This window comes from Sparus aurata, chromosome 4, assembly GCF_900880675.1.
Source record: "Sparus aurata chromosome 4, fSpaAur1.1, whole genome shotgun sequence".
NCBI classification, from domain to species: domain Eukaryota; kingdom Metazoa; phylum Chordata; class Actinopteri; order Spariformes; family Sparidae; genus Sparus; species Sparus aurata.
Genome location: NC_044190.1, coordinates 26,193,543 through 26,212,099, shown reverse-complemented (window position 1 = coordinate 26,212,099; position 18,557 = coordinate 26,193,543). Strand labels below are relative to the sequence as shown.

The 18,557-nt window shown below is 40.2% G+C and overlaps 1 protein-coding gene across 1 annotated transcript; it reads left to right on the top strand.

Annotated features, from left to right (window-relative positions):
• Positions 1–2,615: 2,615 nt before the first annotated feature.
• Positions 2,616–18,484, top strand: aqp9b (aquaporin 9b). Its single transcript, XM_030413233.1, has 6 exons — positions 2,616–2,906; positions 3,626–3,752; positions 8,043–8,180; positions 8,454–8,572; positions 11,466–11,683; positions 16,533–18,484. The coding sequence occupies exons 1-6, from the start codon at positions 2,805–2,807 to the stop codon at positions 16,693–16,695; spliced, it is 867 nt and encodes a 288-aa protein (XP_030269093.1). The 5' UTR covers positions 2,616–2,804; the 3' UTR covers positions 16,696–18,484.
• Positions 18,485–18,557: the final 73 nt, after the last annotated feature.

Here is an 18,557-nt window from a genome sequence, read left to right as displayed (position 1 = left end):
TTTTTTTTTTTTATCACATCACGACCTTCATTTTACAGATTAGACTTTGCTCAGTCGTCACGCACACGTATATGTTCAGATTTCCACGTTTTCAGACTGCTCTCCACATTAAAAGTTCACTCTTTTTTCTTTTTTTTTTTTTTACCTTGCATAAGTAATGAACCAACTTCTGAGTGTTTACTCTCCAAATCACACATTCCTTACGCCACCATTAACCATTTCCTAAGTGGCATAAAGGTGTCAAACCACTTTCCTCACCCCTGTCCTCTTTATTTGCCTTACACAACCTCCCCACCGGCCTAAGATGTTATGTAAATGCAGACTATAGAGGGATTGCTGCTCCTTGCTGGGGTGTTGTTGGCAGAGATTTGTCCTGCAGGTGATAATTCCTTTTTTTCCTCCTTTCAAAGAAAAAAAACAAAAACTTCCCAATAAACATCCACCAATTAGCTGCGAGCGAGCCTGTCTCCGGAAAAAAAAATAAAGGAATTAAAGAAAATCCCCCCGCATGACCAACACCCGCATTTAGGAGGCCGCGCAGGTAAACAGTTAAAGGGTGAATCCGGAGTTTATCTGAGATTTAGGCTGCCGGGAGTAATGTGTGTGTGGATGAGTCGTTTAAACACACTCTCACACTCTGTGATGTTCTTTAAGTGGCTTTAATTCTTGCATATTCTCTCATAACTCCTCGACAAGGACAAAGGAGTGTGGAGACAGATGTAGGGCCCATCATTTGCAATTTCACCCCCCCCCCCCCCCCCCCCCCCCCGGAGGATGTCGTTTCTCCATCAGCACATCAGCCTTTTTTTTTTCTTTTTTTTTTCTCACAGCATGGGCGACACTCTCAAAGTGTCTGTTTCACATCAAAGACGGGACGGGGCCTGAAACTGTGACATTGATTAATGCATTGAAAACATCACAATCCGCAGCCTGTCGCCTCACCTCTTCACAACGCGCAGCGAACGGAAGATAAGACGGGAGACACGAGGGACGGTGTGACAACACTTCAGCTCAAATGTATTCATGGAGCTCCCTCTGTTGGAGGAAGGGAGCCTCGGACGTGTCAGAGTCACAGTTCAACTTTTATTTTCAAAGTTTTGAATAATATTCAGCAGCGGTTTGATGAGAGAGAGAGAGAGAAAAAATTTGGACGGAATTGTTTCAAAGAAAGGAAGAAAGAAGGCAAGAAAAAGGGAAAATACGATGAACTGTGATGAGATGACTGAGGAGGAGAAGAGCCGCAGCAGCTGCAGGGGAGATGGTGAGTGAGGGAACTAAAAAAGAAAAAAACACAAAAAATAAATAAATGTAAAGAGACTAGGACGTTTTTAGAATAATGATGATGAAATGTAAATGTGGAAATCTTTTGGAATTTAGATTTATTTTGTATTTTTCTGTTTTAAAGCCACAAAGGGATTTAATACCCTACAAACAGAGGCTACATATTCCCACACAGATGTGATGTATGTTTTTTATTTTCCTTCACATTTTCTCTCATTAACGTCTCAGACATGTGTTGAAACCTGAACGTACACCCGGTCCCGATGCTGAGACAGTGTGATGACCGACACCAGATCTCATTAATTCAAACATCTATGTGTGTTTTAGGCTCCGGAGAAAATACTTTTTTATTATTATTATTATTTCAGCATCCAGCAGGCTTAATAAATTAAACCATCACGTGCAAAAGGTTCTTGAACACGCATGTTCATACATGCGAGTCTACAGCCTAGCACTTTTGTTTTAAATTTGATTTTACTAAGGTTTCAATAATGTCTGCGGAGAATTTACTCGGAGATAATTTAAAAAGATATTTTGGTCTGAAATGTCTTAAAATCCCCCACAAAAAATCTCTAAGGACTGTATTATTATTATTATTGTTATTATTATTATTATTATTATTATTATTATTATTATTATTATTATTATTATTATCTTAAACTCACTTGATGTGTGGGTTGTAATCTGAATTTGGGACGATTATGATTGCATGTGGAAAACAGCTCATCATTATATTTATTACACTGAACATTTTCCACATGACGCTAGAACTACACACACACGGCCCTTCTTACAGGTGAATCAAACTTTTCACTGACCTGGAAAGCGTTGACTTTTTTAAAATTATTGCTCTTTTTAAAATGACACTGAGCCAAATTTCAGGAATTGAAACTACTTCATCTCCCCAAATGTTTGAAATAAAGAGAGAAATCACCTTTATATGTCGGTGGTGTCAATAACAGGGCGGATAAAGGCGCCACTCACACAGCTGTAAACAATATGAAATCATAATTTTTTTTTAGTTAAGTTTTATAATTGTTGGTGATAACAAGTTCAAGATAATCAGTTCTGTTGTTTCTGTCTTTCACATTTACTCATGTCGTATTTTGTCCATTGGGATGAATATCTTATCTTATCTTATCTTATCTTATCTTATCTTATCTTATCTTATCTTATCTTATCTTATGTGCATTAATTATAAATTGTAGCTTATAAGCTCACGATTGTGCAGCCTGATTTATTTTACGTGTGTGACCTCAGTCAGGTCTGGATGTCTAATAAAAAGTAGACCCCTTGTGGTTATAAAGGGAAATAGATGCAGAGAGCTTAACGTCTCCGCCGGTCAGAGCGCACCGAGTGGGAGGCGGCAACCTGCACCGACACACACACACACACATACACACACACACACACACATACACACACACACACACACACACTCCCTCCATAGTTTGTAAGCTGTTTGTTCTGGCCGGAGGAAGACATCAAGGAAAGAGAGGCTGAGAGAGAGAAGAAGGGGGAAAATGGAAAATGAGAGCAAGAGAAAGATGAAGGAGAGATTCGGCCTGAGGCGGGACATCTTTAAGGAGTTCCTGGCGGAATTTCTGGGGATATTTGTCCTGATCGTGAGTACCTCCCTCTGCACCTGTCATGCAGCTTAAACAGCCGCTTTAAAGCTGTGAACCAGTATGCTAATAAGGTGTCAAACTGGGTGTCCGGGGGGACTGTGACTGCTGTCTCTCAGATGTCTCTATTAACAGATAGTATATTCTGGAGCTTTGTCTCTTTCATGTGCTCAGCTGTAATTTGCTGCTGACAGTCAGACCAAGATGTGGCTGATGTGGGACTGTTTCTCTTCCTCACAACTCCCCCAGAAGTAACAGAGCATTTGAATTATTATGACTCACAAGTTATTGTCTCTCATAATGGGGGGGGGATTTTTTTTTTTCAAAACAGCAAATGATAAATCACTTTGCAAAACATTCCTTTTTTTCTGTGTTGGCTGTGAGTTGCCTCCTAAGCACTTGCTGTGTTTCCAGACCGGTCTGTCCTCCACCTGTCAGCCCTCTGCGATGCTACATCAGAGGAGTGATGCAGCTTCCACAACAGCCCTCTTTTTTTTCTCTCTTTCATCTGAATTACTTCTGCCTTTTACTTAATAAGTGGGGGGATTCATTATTTCTCCGAGCTCTGGGCTGGACAAATTGTCTGTGGCAGTCGGAGGCTGTTGTTGGACAAGGGGGCTAGTGTTAATGGCGGCTGTAATTGGAATAATTAAAAAAAAAAAAAAAAAAGAGTCTTTCTGCCTCCACCCTTTGTCTTCTTGTTCTTGTCTGTGTCCCAGCTCTTTGGATGTGGTTCAGTGGCCCAGACGGTGCTGAGTAAAGGGGCTCTCGGGGAGCCCCTGACCATCCACGTTGGCTTCACTCTAGGAGTCATGATGGCTGTTTACATGGCGGGGGGAGTGTCAGGTAAAAAGAAGCACACTGACACATACACAGCTCACGTGTGTTACAATACTAAATCATCCACTTTTGAATTGTTATTTCTATTACTGATTATTCTGCAGGTCATGCTCTTCATTATTATTGTTATCCAATTAGACACCTGCTCATTAAAATGCCCAAAACATTTTTAGTTCTGCTTTTTAATGTACAAGCAAACACCAAAACCCAAAGATATTCAGTCCACAGATACTACAGAGGGAGTAAAAAGCAGTTTTTCAGAGTTAGGAGGCAGATATCTAAGGAAATCCTAAAACTAACCCACTGTAAAGCTTCATCATTAAAGTAGTATCAGGTGCATTTTCAGACAATTCATTTATGAAGTGACAAAGAGGCTTTGTGTCTGAACTCTGTGGGCTTTGTCAGTGATAGAAAAAAAGTACAAACGTATAATAATTTGATATTTCAGTCTGGAGAAAGCTTCACACGTGCTGGTGACAAAGGTCGTCGCTCAGTGTTTGTCTGCGGTGGAGATGCGATCTTTGGTCTTGGACGTCTGGCCGTCTCTTTGCTCTCACAGCAACAACAGCTACTCTCCTCCAGGTTACCCCGTGTCACCGTTTCCTCCATCTTCAAAGGTTTTACGTGAAAAAAAAAACCTTTGCAGAAAAGATCACGCTGTAATCTCATCTCGGTTGACTCATGTCAATGCATTAGCTTACTGATCTAGATAAATGACCTATAAAGACGAGCCAATAGACTTGTAGTTTTACATAAAAGAGAACATTTATCATAAAGTGACCTCTTTTCTGGTCTATAAGGTAAGCATTACCTATATCCAAGTAAAAAATGTTTGTTATTGGATTATAAATTAATTGTTTTTGCTTCATCACCCTCTGTAGTGGTCTGGATTTCACTATAAGAGTGGTGTCAGTGTGCTTGAGGGCTGAAGATATTGTGTCCTGATGTCCAAATGGGACATTATAGGCTACATTCCTCAAGGATTACAGCAAGAGGAGTCCTCTGTGCATCCAGTGTAATGATAGGGACAGGAAGGAAGGAATAGTTGTTAAATGTCACACTGCTTCCCTCGGGATGTCTGAGCCAAAAAAGTGAGTGTCCATTAATCAGCAATCAAGGCCGAGGGTTGCACTGTGCAGGCTCCAGGAGTCGTTGTATGGTTGTATCCATCACAGCTGGGACGTGAATAATCATCAAAATCAGAGAGAAGAGATCATGTATATGACGTCGCGTTTGACCGCTGGATAAAAGCTTAAAGGTGCAAGTTGTGAGATGGTGATTATTGAGTCTCGTTCCCAGGTGAGAAGGTGGCCAGACCTGCCTGCCAGTTCTGGAAATTAGACTCTATAATCAACGATCTTTCAACTATCGCTTTTTTTGTTTTGTTGCATGAGCAAAATAATAAATCGAATTTCTCATATTTGTTCGTCAAATCTGACGCTACAGTTAGGAGGCAGGAGACAACAGCCACACCTACCAGCACACCTGAAGGTTTTAATTAATGTGTGCGGCCCAAACCAAGCGACAGAATACATGTCAGCTGAGTATCATTCGGTGAAGTTTGTATGTCTTTGTTCTCCCAGTGCAGGGCTTATGCTCTGCTTAGGTTTAGGCACAAAAAAAAAGATTTGGTTAGGTTTAGGAAAACATCATTGTATGACTTAAAATACCTGTTTTGGTCGCCACGATCACGGATGGAGAAGGTCCGACTTCCCATGGAAAATAGCCACTTTTAGTCGTCACAAAAACTGCTGGAAATGTCCCCAAGTGTCCCTTAAAATATCCACTGATGTGACTCAAACTGCGGTCGGCCGTTTGGCTGCCTTGTTGTCTGTAATAACGCCCCTCTGATTCCTGATATGAAAGTCCGCCAATAAGCGTAAAGTGTGAGTAAACCGATTCGGATTCATTTGTTTAATCCCTTCAAAAAAGGGTTTAAAAAGGACAATTCGCTGTTTCGCTTCATCTTAATTAATTGATTATTAAGCTAAAGAGGTGCTGGTATGTGGATTTTGTTACCTTCAGACAGAGCCAACTAGCTGTTTCCATCTGTTTTCAGTCTTTGTGTTAAGCACAGCTAACAAGTTGCTTGCTTCAGCTACATATTTATCTTACTGACATAAGAGTGTTATTAAAGTCGTTCAAACCTCTGCAAGATACCAAAGAAGTGTAGAAACTGTCAAACTGTTCCTCCTAAACCTTTAAAAGGCCATGCTATACAAATGTCCCATGATGACACAGATTTGTAATTATGATTTGTTTTGTTTTATTGGCATATTTGAAAAGATTTATAAATATTCTGTAAGAACTTCCTGTTTGATAGAGATGGAAAAATATATACAAGCGAGTAAGGTTTTTCATCTCTGCCTTGTTTATGATGGCCGATCACTCTGACTCGTGTTACAGTCTTACTTGTGCTACATGTTTAATGAGAGGAGTTGTAAAGCTTCAGAGGAATAGCAGAAAAGCCCGAGGACCCGGAGGTTAATATATGGAGAGCTTTTGCTGCATGACTGGGCCATTCAGCCCCGGGGTCCACAGCTCAGTGGGAAGCTTCTGTCCAACGACATCTCTGAAGATGATCATAGGTATTGGACTAATGAGCTTTACTGGGGCATGGGTCTCTGGAGAGGAGGGGGGTCAGGTGTGACAAGCCTGGCTTTCTAGGCTTCCCTGGCAGGGCGGCTCCATAGGAGAAGAAAACACAATTGTTTTCACTTTGTAGTCTCAGATTTTAGATGACAGTGTACCGTAAGTGTGACACATCATGGTCACTCTAATGACCTGCAGTCTACGTGTGCCTTAAGCAGATTCAAGCAGATTATGTCACATGCAATTCAGACTCGCAGGTCTGGCTGGTTGTCGTGGGCAGTGTTTGTGAACAGGATGGGGAGATTAACAATGGGCGCATGGCTGATACCCCCAGTGGTGTTACCACAGCGAGGTCAAAGCCAAGATCCCAGAGTGTTAAATAAATGACCCCACACTGCCATCACAGCCCAGAAACATTTGGCTGGAATGTGTTCAAACACGCCTCCCAAGGACAATGTGGAGTATATGAAAACAGGCCGACAAACCCGGTGCTCTTTGTTTGAAAATACCCCAAACGTTTTGAATGAATGAGCAGCTTGAACAGAGGCGCTAAATGATCAGACAGCCTGTCACTGACTGTTTTAATCCACTGAACTCAGTTTACCTTGTCTTTTAGGAGAGGACTCGAGAGACTCTAAAATGCAGATGGTTTGACGTTTGATTTAGAGTTAAAACAATTAGTCAATTAATCAATTAGTCGATCAAAAGAAAAATAATCACCAACTTTTTCAATGGTAAGTCTTTTATGTGACAATTTGTGATCACCCTTTTACTTATTTCAGATTGAAACAACGGTTTCTTATGCAAACCTGTAGAATATTTGTTTTTGTTGTTTAGCGCTGCTGCACTGTGGATTTCTTTGTGAAGGACTCGGGTTGGATTTTAGGCAACAGTCCAAGGGATGTGACTTTATGCACTTTCTCCAGTGCCTCGTCTCAGTGAGAGCAACACTAGCTCATGTTAGCTTTGAAATGGAGTAATAAACAAACAACAACATCTTCCAGCACAACGGAGAAGTTCCACCGATCCGCTTTAAAAAAGTTTTACACATCAAATGTCTTGGGGGCGGTACAACCACATACGTGAAAAAAAAGCCTTCAGCTCAGTCTGACTCACTGCCGCATCCCCGTCATCTGTTAATGTTACTCCATCGAACAACAACAACCTCCAGTGACTCGAACACTAGCCTGGTCACTGATGGTACAAACCTACACAAGCTAGCAGTTGTAATCAACTCTTTTGTTGGGGTTTAGCCATTTCTATCCAAGGTATCACTTCCCTGCGAGCAAACCGAGTTTCTCAACGGTGCCTTGATGCCCGAGTGCCCTGCTACTAGCATAGCACAACAGAATCTCTCAAAGCACTCAAGTCGCATTGTGTCGCTGCCAGGTTTTTGATTTTTTTACAACAGGAGACTGGCAGAGTTATTGACTATTAACAGTCAAGTGCAAAACCATTGGAGCTTGCTTTTAAGTCATTTTCAATTAAGAATACTAATAATATGCTGGTTTCAGCTCATCCACTTGAGTATTTGCTGCTTTTCCTTGTCTCATGTTTGATAAACTGAATGTTTTTAGGTTTTAAACTGTCGTACTAAATGTCACGATTCATTTAGAAAACAGTTGGTATGTTTTGGATCATAACCATTTTTGTACTTTTTTTCACTTCAGCTCCAGCTCATCTTTTTTGGTTGCACTCTTGCAGGAGCTCACGTGAACCCTGCCGTCTCTCTGGCCATGGTGATCCTCGGGAAGCTCCCTCTGAAGAAGTTCCCTGTGTACGTGCTGGCACAGTTCCTGGGGGCTTTTGCTGGATCCTGCGCCGTCTATGGGTTGTATTATGGTGGGTGTAAATGTGTAAACATCATCACTCCCAGAGAACTGTCAAGCAGGATTACGAGGTTATCTAAAAAGCTTTTCTGTGGAACACAGTCAAGTCTGAAACTCTGACTGAAGTCTTATTTAGTAATCCTGCCTCAGGAGTGTTTTCCTTGTTATATCTGGATACTGTTTTTATGTCGGGCGTATTCATTGACGAAACTGCCCGTATTAGAGGATCTTGTTTGTATAATTGCATGAACAGTCAATGATCTATATTGTGTTTTCTGTTTCACAGATGCTCTGATGGAATATACCAATGGAGAATTTGTTGTCACTGGTGTAAATGCCACCGCCAACATTTTTGCATCTTACCCTGCAAAACATCTCTCAGTCCTGAACGGGTTTGTCGATCAGGTGGGTTTTCATACTAACTTTAAAATGATGTGTAAAGAAAATGTTCTATGAAATATACCAATGTCAGATAATGATAATAAAGCCTAACTACATCCACATGGATGGTGTGTGTATGAAAGCCACCAGAGCATACAGAGAAGCATTTAGTGCAGTCATGAGTACAAATGAGAGCATCAGCGGACATGTGAGTTGTTTACTGATGTATGAACAGTTCTGCTATGATGCCGAGAATAACTTGCATCCATCCTGGATGTGTGTGAGATGCAGATGTTAGTTTGTGCGTTTGCAAAGGCAGTGAGGGAGTTAAAGGTCTAATCGGTTGTTTTTTTACTTAGATTATTATATTTCAAAGTGAATCTGAGTTTTACGGTGATGTTGACAAGCATTGCTGATGTAAACAAAGCCTGAGAAACTTTCAGTTGTTCTGTAGAGTTATGACGAGACCTCTCAAGGAATTTGAGAGTAATATCAGGATCTGACCGTGTGTTTCAAATTTGCAGACTGTATGCCTTTCAGTGCTCAAATTAGAATCTGTAAAATCCAACATTTTATAGATGTTTTCAAAGCATTTGTTCAAAATGTGAAAGATTATATAACTCAGTGATCTACCTCTGCAGTGTTTTCTTAATGGATGGCCATATGGGCCGATATAGTAGAGCTGTCTTATAAAGACTAAAACCAGGGGAAAGGGGAAGCCCCATAATAAGCTTAGACAAAATTACAGGGCAGAGGTCACAGCGTAGATGAGGTAACTAGACAACAACAACAACAATCAGTGTAGATGGTTCAGAAATAGATCTGGGGTCCATTTCACAAAGCAGGTTCAACAAACTCTGAGTCTAACCCTGAACTCTGAGTTGATCTACTCTGAGATAGGAAACTCTGAGTTTTCGGTTCCAGAACAGCTGATTTGAGTTAGTTTGATCAACTCGGAGTAGTTTAACCTGGAGTTAAGCACGTGCACCACAAGTATAAAAAGACAGCATCAATGGAGCCCTGATTCGACGAGTCACCATGGCAACGGGGAAGAGGAGGGCTACGTTTTTCACCCCACTGGAAATGTAAATATTAATGCGCTCATACAGTGAGTTTGAGCACGTTTTTAGAAGGAAGTGTAACACCGCTGCAGCAGCAAAAGAGAGGGAGACGGCGTGGGAGAACATTGGTGCTCGGGTCAATGCGTAATTTTAAATGAAGTCCTTTGCAATCACAATAAAATTACAGGGGGAAACTGCGTGAGTGGTAGCCTATTAATTTATTTCATTTAGGTGCAACCCCGGCTGAGAAGCGCACTTGGCTGCAGCTTAAGATGAAACATAAAAACATTAGACCTCGGCATAATCTCATGGGGGTACCTCATTTTGATCATGTTTTACATTGTAAAGTAAATATTAAGTGGCTGTGTGACTGTACAGTTGTTTTATCCCCAACATAATGCTGTTTTCACACACATAAATGTCTTCTCATCTATATCATGTTCTGTTAAATAATTAAGCCTATTTAAACTAACAGACGGGTGGTGGCCCAGCACCGCCACCTCTAACGGAGGCAGAGGAGCTGAAAATGATAAAAATGGGTATAGCCGTTTCAGGGCGAGGCACACTTTTGTGACCGCTCTGCATACAGTTGCCTTGCTCAAGTGCTCTGCATCTCCGAAGTTGTATAAAAAAAACTCCCATTTGCAAAATACGGAAGAGGATTAGGGCCACACATGAATTTTTTTTGTAGTTCTGACTTTAAAGTCAGAATTCTGAGATTAAAGTCAGAATTCTGAGAAAAAAGTCAGAATTCTGAGATTAAAGTCAGAATTCTGACTTTTTTCTCAGAATTCTGAGATTAAAGTCAGAATTCTGAGATTAAAGTCAGAATTCTGAGAAAAAAGTCAGAATTCTGAGAAAAAAGTCAGAATTCTGAGATTAAAGTCAGAATTCTGACTTTAATCTCAGAATTCTGAGAAAAAAGTCAGAATTCTGAGAAAAAAGTCAGAATTCTGAGATTAAAGTCAGAATTCTGAGAAAAAAGTCAGAATTCTGACTTTAATCTCAGAATTCTGAGAAAAAAGTCAGAATTCTGACTTTAATCTCAGAATTCTGACTTTTTTCTCAGAATTCTGACTTTTTTCTCAGAATTCTGACTTTAAAGTCAGAACAAAAAAAAAAATTCACATGTGGCCCTAATCCTCTTCCGTAGCAAAAAAACGCAGCGCAACACACAATATCTGCTGGGATGTGAGAGCATGACTTCGGTTGATAATGTTGGAAATGTAAGGACGGATTAGGTTGTGTATGTAAATGATGGACTGTGACGTGAAACGGTACCGCTCAAAAAGATAATTGTCTGGAAATGCAAGAACATCTATGCGCGTCTGATAATCATCTCCCGACGAATATTTAATTCTCTGCGCAGTAATGCTGCACCTTCATCCACGGGATTATTATCAAAAGGACATGCCATGGTAGTGAAAATAGTCGCCACCTAATATAACTTTGAATGTAGGCCTACTGACTGATTTTTGCAATGATCAATGAGAACTATACTACGCCAAAACTCGCCTGCTGACTGAATGAATGAGGAAATCAAATACCGTGTGTGGCTGAAAGAGGGCGGAGACAGAGAGAAACTCGAGGTTTGTTGAGAAAAACCTGGTCCCGACCAGGTTAGTTTCAGAGAGTATGTTACCATGGTAACTGACCGAGAGCTTAAGTTACCTCTCTCTGTGAAACAGGCTGGAGTTACCCCTCTTTCTCTGGTTTGAGTTACCTCCCTTTGTGAAACGGAAAACTCAGAGTTTCCCTCATTTCAGGGTTAACAGACTCAGAGTTTTCACTAAACCTGCTTTGTGAAACGGACCCCTGGTGTTTTACCAATTGCCTAATGTTTTTTTGTTTTCAAGGTAATCGCCACTGGAGCTCTGATCCTGTGCATCCTGGCCATCACTGACAGGAGGAATATCGGCGCTCCAAAGGGCATGGAGCCTCTGTGCATCGGCCTGATCATCATGGCCATCGGAGTGTCCATGGGTCTGAACTGTGGCTATCCGATCAACCCAGCGCGAGATCTCGGCCCGCGCTTCTTCACCGCTGTGGCCGGCTGGGGCATGGATGTATTCAGGTAATTTTAGCGATGTGGAAACAAGCAGTCAACCAGTCGATGAAACGTTGTTAACCATAATTGTTGCATGTAAGATGTGACACAATGTTTTTCCGAACAAATGTTACATTTTGTAAAATGTTTCTGGTTTCTTATTTTGAAACACTGTAGGAACATTTACCAGTAGAAAGTAGTGGTAGTTTCGTGGGCCGCCTGTCCATTAAAGGTCCATTATTCAGTGTTGCTCTCACTCTCACCAGCGCCTGAGATGTAGTGCATGTGTGATGTAACATTTTAACCAAGTAGCTGCTTCTTCCTTTCCCACATGGAGAGCAGCATTTGTAGCGCCATCTCTTCTCTCTTGACAATCCGAATTAATATTTCAAAGACCAGGCGTGTATTTCCTGCATTTTGAAAAAGGGCTGCAGGATTAAGTGAACTGGGAGAGATTCCATGCACATCAATATAAAATATTAAGTGCTTTATTACCGAAAAGCTACAGCTGTATGTTCCTCATCCTATCTTTCTTCCTTTCTTCTCTCAGAGGCAGCACAGCCGTTCCTGTTTTTTTATTTATGTTTATGTTTTATTGGGGTTTTTCAAATTAATACTCAAAAAGATGTGATCTTTTGATCAGATCTGTAATTATGAATAATATTACTTTTACAGCTATAAAGACTGAAATGTCTGTAAAGTGGAGACAGAGTGGTAAAACAACAATTGACATATTTTCACCTTTTATATTAATATGGCAAACTTGTGTTATGGAGCAACATGCTATTCCACCAACTCCTGAGAGACATATCTGAATCTTTAGCTGCTAAATGTTCATCAGTTAGTAGTTTCCTCTGTCTGTCTTCATTTCTGCTCTGAGTCGACAGTGAGCACTGGGTTTATTAGAGCTTTTTCTCTGAAAGCAGCTGTCTGTTGCAGCCATGAGAGCAGCGAGAGTGAACCAAAACAGTAAAGTTGCTATCCGGACCGTTAAACAATGAACTGAAACTCCACAGAAGAGAAGGGGGCTGATTCAGGTGTTAACTGTCTGTAGGTTCATCACTGCGAGTGACGTCACTCACTTCACACACTGTTGTATTGTAAAAATATCAATTAGCTGATTTAATTGTATGTTGTATTCTGGTCACTACGTTACAGCAATGAGCTCAGGTCAGTCTCTTGAAGGTGAATAGAATGAAAGAATTATAATACCACACCTCAAAGGTGCCACTCTCATTTCACAGAAGTGTACATTTCAGTTACTGTCTGCACGTTACAAACAGGACAGAGGACAAGGTGCATCCCTGTCGCACTTTCAATGTGGACTTTGTCAAGAATGCAAACAAAGCAGTCACGCTACATGTATATAAACTAAATGGCTCACAACAGCTGACTTTGCATATTGTACTCCTATGGAACATTTCCCTCATCTAAAACCTTGAGGGCTGTATAAACAAACTCTTATGACCTCCTGATTGCCCGTGTGGGGTTCAAATATTGATTTTCTGTTGATATCAGCTGTCATTCTTCTTCCTGATAATCACTGAGTGGAGTCTCTTTTCTTTAATTATCTCTGAGGCACAGAAGTGTGGTCCTGGAGAGCATGAACACATTCCTCTGATCGCCTTTTTCAGGCTCCGAGTACGACACAGTCTGACGGTCAGACTCTTGAGGACTTTATCCTGTTTATTGTTGTTTTTATATATTCATATTTGAATATTATATTCACTATAACAGGATTATTTGTATTATAACGGTATTTGACTCTATTTAAAGGTATTTTCCTGGGTGTAAATAACCTTTCAGAAAACATTTTAATGGAAAACTGAGGATTTTTTCTGCTATCTTTTTAGTATTTTCTAGCACCTCCTGTTTGCTGGAATACCTTTTTTCACATATTTTCTGTGCAGCGATGAACCGTATAATGTTAACTGTCGCATTCGGAAATATCCAAAGCTCTGAACATTTTAGGAGCTGTTCTCATCCACCCTTGGCACTTTTTCACCGAGCAGCTTTTTACAGTAACCAATGAACGCTGCCAATGAGATACCGCAGGCCCAGACTTTCCAGATCCTTTCAGGTCACGCTTGTGTCAGCGCATCTTGCGCTTTTCACTAACTTCTGCTGAAAGCAATGTCCTGTTTTCTGTTGAGGTGATGAATCGTTTATAGGAGTGTCCTGAGTGTTTAAAAGATGCTGTCTGTAGCCCTTTTACAACTCTGTCGAGATGTACAATCTCAGAAATTGCAGCTTTTTTCATTAGCTAGTGTCACTTTTTGTGACTTATACTTTGGTAATACCTTGAAAATTAGTTTTTCCTTCTCTCACATGTTGCCTTTTTCTGTTCAGATACATGCTGCTTGTGTCTTTGCCCTCAGTGCCCAGTTTACCACTGAACCCCGCCCTTCAAAGTGCCGGTGAACGTCACTGCTGGCGTGAAGATGCGCTTCTGAAACTAAGAACAAAACACTGCTCGGATAATAATGCTGTCTCTATGAAAGCAGTATGACCACAGACAGTTAAAATGTTTAATACAAGGGAGGAGAATTCTTGACTTATTAAAAATTACATAATATTAAGTGGTGGAAGCTAAAGATACAGATTCTGATGCTCTGTGTCCCCATACCACAGCTTTAACTATCACCAGATGGCTTGTATGACTTTACCAATGCAAAGGTTTAATGCACACATAAGCCCCCGGCACAATCAGGTTCAAATCATGTACAAAGTACCTGCTAAATCTGACATAATCTTTTATATTTATGACATAAATACAGCAGCTACAAATGCACTGTAATGTAGACTGAGGATTAATGTACATCACGTCCCTCTGCAGCACTGAGTATGAAGGGCAGCACTTGGCGCCATTCAATGCCCACGTGGCGTCAAAGTGACCCACTGGCTGTCTGTCTCCTTGCCTGATCATCTTAGCTGTAGCAATAGATTAAAGTCTATAATCCAGCCGCCTACTTCCTGAATGCCTACAGGAGAGAAAGATGACCCGCTCAGACGCTTGTTTACTTTCAGGCCCACGCATCAGCCCTTTTAACCGAAGCCCTTTCACCTGTTGGGAGTCGAGTCTCCTGACAGCCACACTAACCAGCAGGGCTCTAATCTCCCATCCGGCTCTGTCTGAGGTCGGCCACAGTCAGAATGAGGACACAGTAGGTCTAATACACTCCTTAAGACTTAACTGTAATCCGGGATAACTGCGTATAACTCGCCTCAGGTAGGATGATACGGACATAAACATACAGATTGGAGAGGCAGTGTAAATTGTTTCATTCAAGAGACTACTGCAGCTTTTTAATACTGTATTCTATGAAATTAGGGGACAGATTAAACCAAAACAGTGACCAAAAGTGAAGGGGCAGAGGACCAAGATATCCTGACTTTAAGAGTCTAGTATTGGTCAAGCTCAATCTGTAAATCCTACACTTCCCATAATGCAACTCAGTCATTATGCTGCATTTCTTTATATTAGAGCAGCCATAATTACAAGTTATGGAGGTAGGTTGTCCACAGATTGAAAGATCTGTGGGGCAATCCCCGACCCCTGTAGTCTGCACATCGAAAGTGTCCTTGGGCAACCCCTTGTTGCTCCAGACGGTCCAGCCGTCAGTGTGAGAGTTACCACTCATAATGAGCAACAGGTGCAAAGCACTGTAAAAAATTCTGTTCAATTTAGGGTAAAATATTGTCCCGAATTTTTAACGGTGACAATGTCAAAAATATTACATTGTGCTTTATTGGCAACTGTAAATCTCACAGTTGATAACAGTTTTGTTTTCAACTTAATTACTATGAAAAAAAAACAACTTAAAATCTAGTAACAGGCTTTTGATTGGTGTAAAAAATATGATAAACAAATGAGGCATTACAGATGGTTTGGAATAGATAAAGTCAACAACTGTTGGACAGGCTGTTCCTCATATTAAGATAAATTATAAATGAAACATCAAATTAAGCACATTGTAAAGCAAGATATATACAAGGAAAAGCTTTTGATTACTTGTTTTGCATTGTTATGTTATTTCCCATGAATTTTACCAAAATTCTATATTTTCACAGTAAAATTGTGTTTTTCTTTTACAAATGATGACAGTAAAAAATACTGTGAAGCACTGTCTATTGTATCATTGCACCTTCTACGACGGCATACTATTTTTGATTTTATGATCTTTTACCATTGATGTTTTTTTCCGTCATTTCTACAAACTTTCATCACAGTGAAGGGGAAAACAACATGAAATAACAGTAGTCTGTTACTGTCACAAGGCAAAACAAAAATGTTGCTTATTTATGCTTCGGGTTTCATACAGAACAAACATTATATTGTTAATCTGTGCGTTTAAGAGGTGCTTATAAGGCAGATTTAATTACCTTTGGACAGATCAAGGCTAAATGTTTCCCCTTCCTCCAGTCTTTGTGCTAAGCAATGCTACTGGCTGTAGCCTTACATTTATTTAGATATGAGAGTGGTATCGGTCTTCCCAAGGAAACTAAAGAGCATGTATAGAAAAATCTTCAACTGCTCTTTTAAACCCAGCTACAAATAATTGAATGTTCTATTTAATCTGCAGTCTGTCTTGTGTTGTCTGATGACCCGAATGTGAACCATATCTACACCCCATGTGTCATGAGTGTGACATTAGACTCTCCTGCCCTTGTAAACTCTCTCTCTCCATGCCACTAGTTTGTAATGCAGCCTCTGGCATCCTGTTCAGATCAGTAATCTTAATTCACTCGACTAATTTTCTTGACTGAGCTCCTAAAGATTTTCCTGCTTGTGTAGCATGTTGTGTAAATAGTGAATACATTGGTTAATTTGTACCCTATCATAATAATTGATGTATGTGGGTTCTCCTCACTGCAGAGCCGGAGGTTGCTGGTGGTGGATTCCCGTGGCGGGGCCGATGGTCGGCGGAGCAGTCGGAGCGGGCGTTTACTTTCTCTTCATTGAGCTGCACCACGCCGAGCCTGAAAAGCAGGAGGAGAAAAACGTCCAAGACAAATATGAGATAATAACCATGAGTTAAAATCTAGAACAAGAGTGACAAAGCAGCTTAATGCTCACCTTCAGAAGCCAACAATGTCCATCCAGATGAAGCAGTTTTATACATTTCTACAATTCAGTTCATAAGGAAATTTACAGTTAATGGTTTCAGACGAAGCATGCATCTGACTGCACAGTTTCATAGCGATTTATAAAATATGCATGAATGTTTTATGAAGCCTTTCAAGCCTCTTTTTGTAGAAAGTCTTTCTATTTAGAGGTTTCAGATTTGACCTGCCAGCGCCAGGAGCTCTTTCATATATCAGAATATTAAACTGTCTTGAGGAAAATGTTCTCTTTAGACATCAAGCTTTTCCTTTAATTCCATGAAATCAGAGTTTCCTTTGCATTATGCAGTATTCTTTGTAGTTTCCTATTTCCTAACTGGGGTCGTCTCCTCTCGTTAGAAATATTTGCCAAGTTTCTGTACAGCATTTATATTTTTACTACAGTTCAACTTACAAACAGGGGCATTAAATAAACGTAGCACTTATGAAACAGTTGATTTCATGTGAAAACATAGTAATTGTATTATTTTTAGTGTTACATGTGATATGTTTTGTGGAGTGACGTCCTTGTTCCATTTCACTTAATCCTTTGCATGTGTGAAAACAACATGTGACTAATTGCTTTAACACTTTTAATGTAGGGTTAGAAGATCCAGCCTTAAATTTGACTCTTTTTTGCGTACTTTTTCACTCATCCCCGCGTATACTTGTTGCCACATTGCTGGATTATTTGCTCATCACAGGCATCCTTGATATCGAAAAGCCATAATTTAGATAAATATGACATTTACAAGCAGACAGATAAGTTTCCATTTTCTGTAGGAGAAAACCCTAACACTGAATTTTCTTTGCAGCAGAAACTTTGAGAATGTCGCTGAATTCTTTGATGAATTGTGTTTGTCAGACACTGACTTCTGTTTACAAATGAAATCCTCAGAGCTGATATGAAATGTGAAATAAAAACACAAAGTTGTGACATGGTTCAGGCTTTGACAACAGCAGACTATCTCAGAAGGAAATAAACTTCTTGGAAATGTGCAGTTGAGGTTTAAACACTGGACAGTCCTTTGTGCTGGTGGGCTTCATGTTGCTTGTATTCTGTGAGCACAGAAATGTGAATTTGCAACGACAAACACAGTGTCAACAGGTTGTGTTTGGAAATAAAAAGACTACGTGTGCTGATCTGAACAAGCATCCATTCATACATTAATTGTGAGATTATATTGTACTGCACTGAATGTCATTTTACATCAGTTTATACTTGTGTACCGTTGTTTGGCGACGTGACAATCCCTTATCTTTAAAGTCTTTGTTTTTTTTCATCTGATGGCTTTACTTTTGTCAAACGGAAACAAAATGTGAAGAAAGTCAGCGGCACAACCATCAAAGAGTGATTTTGCTGTGAAGTCCTGCTTTCACCAGAACCAGTTTGACACTTGTAGTGTTACAACCCTGTATGTGGCCTACGTGTGAATCAGAATAATTACAGTATGCATGTTTGAAAAGCAGCAGAAGGTTTGTTTCACTTCCAGCTGTTTAATTAAATGATGTATGTGTCACTGCTTGTCTCTCCTAAACTTTGATGTTAGTGCTTCAGTCCTCAGCGGCAGCCTGTCAGGAGGGAAACTTTTAAATCTTTTAAATCTTTTGTTTCATTGTTCCTTATTTCAAGTCGCTTTTTCAATGGTAGTTCTATCCGTCTGAATCAGCTTCTTTTACAATATTGTGTGTTGTTGTATTATTGAATAAAGTTTGTCGAAATAACTTGTTGTTGAATCACTTTCTGACCATCTCCTGCTTGGATGTTTGTAGGGAGAACTTTGCTCACTCACTTGCT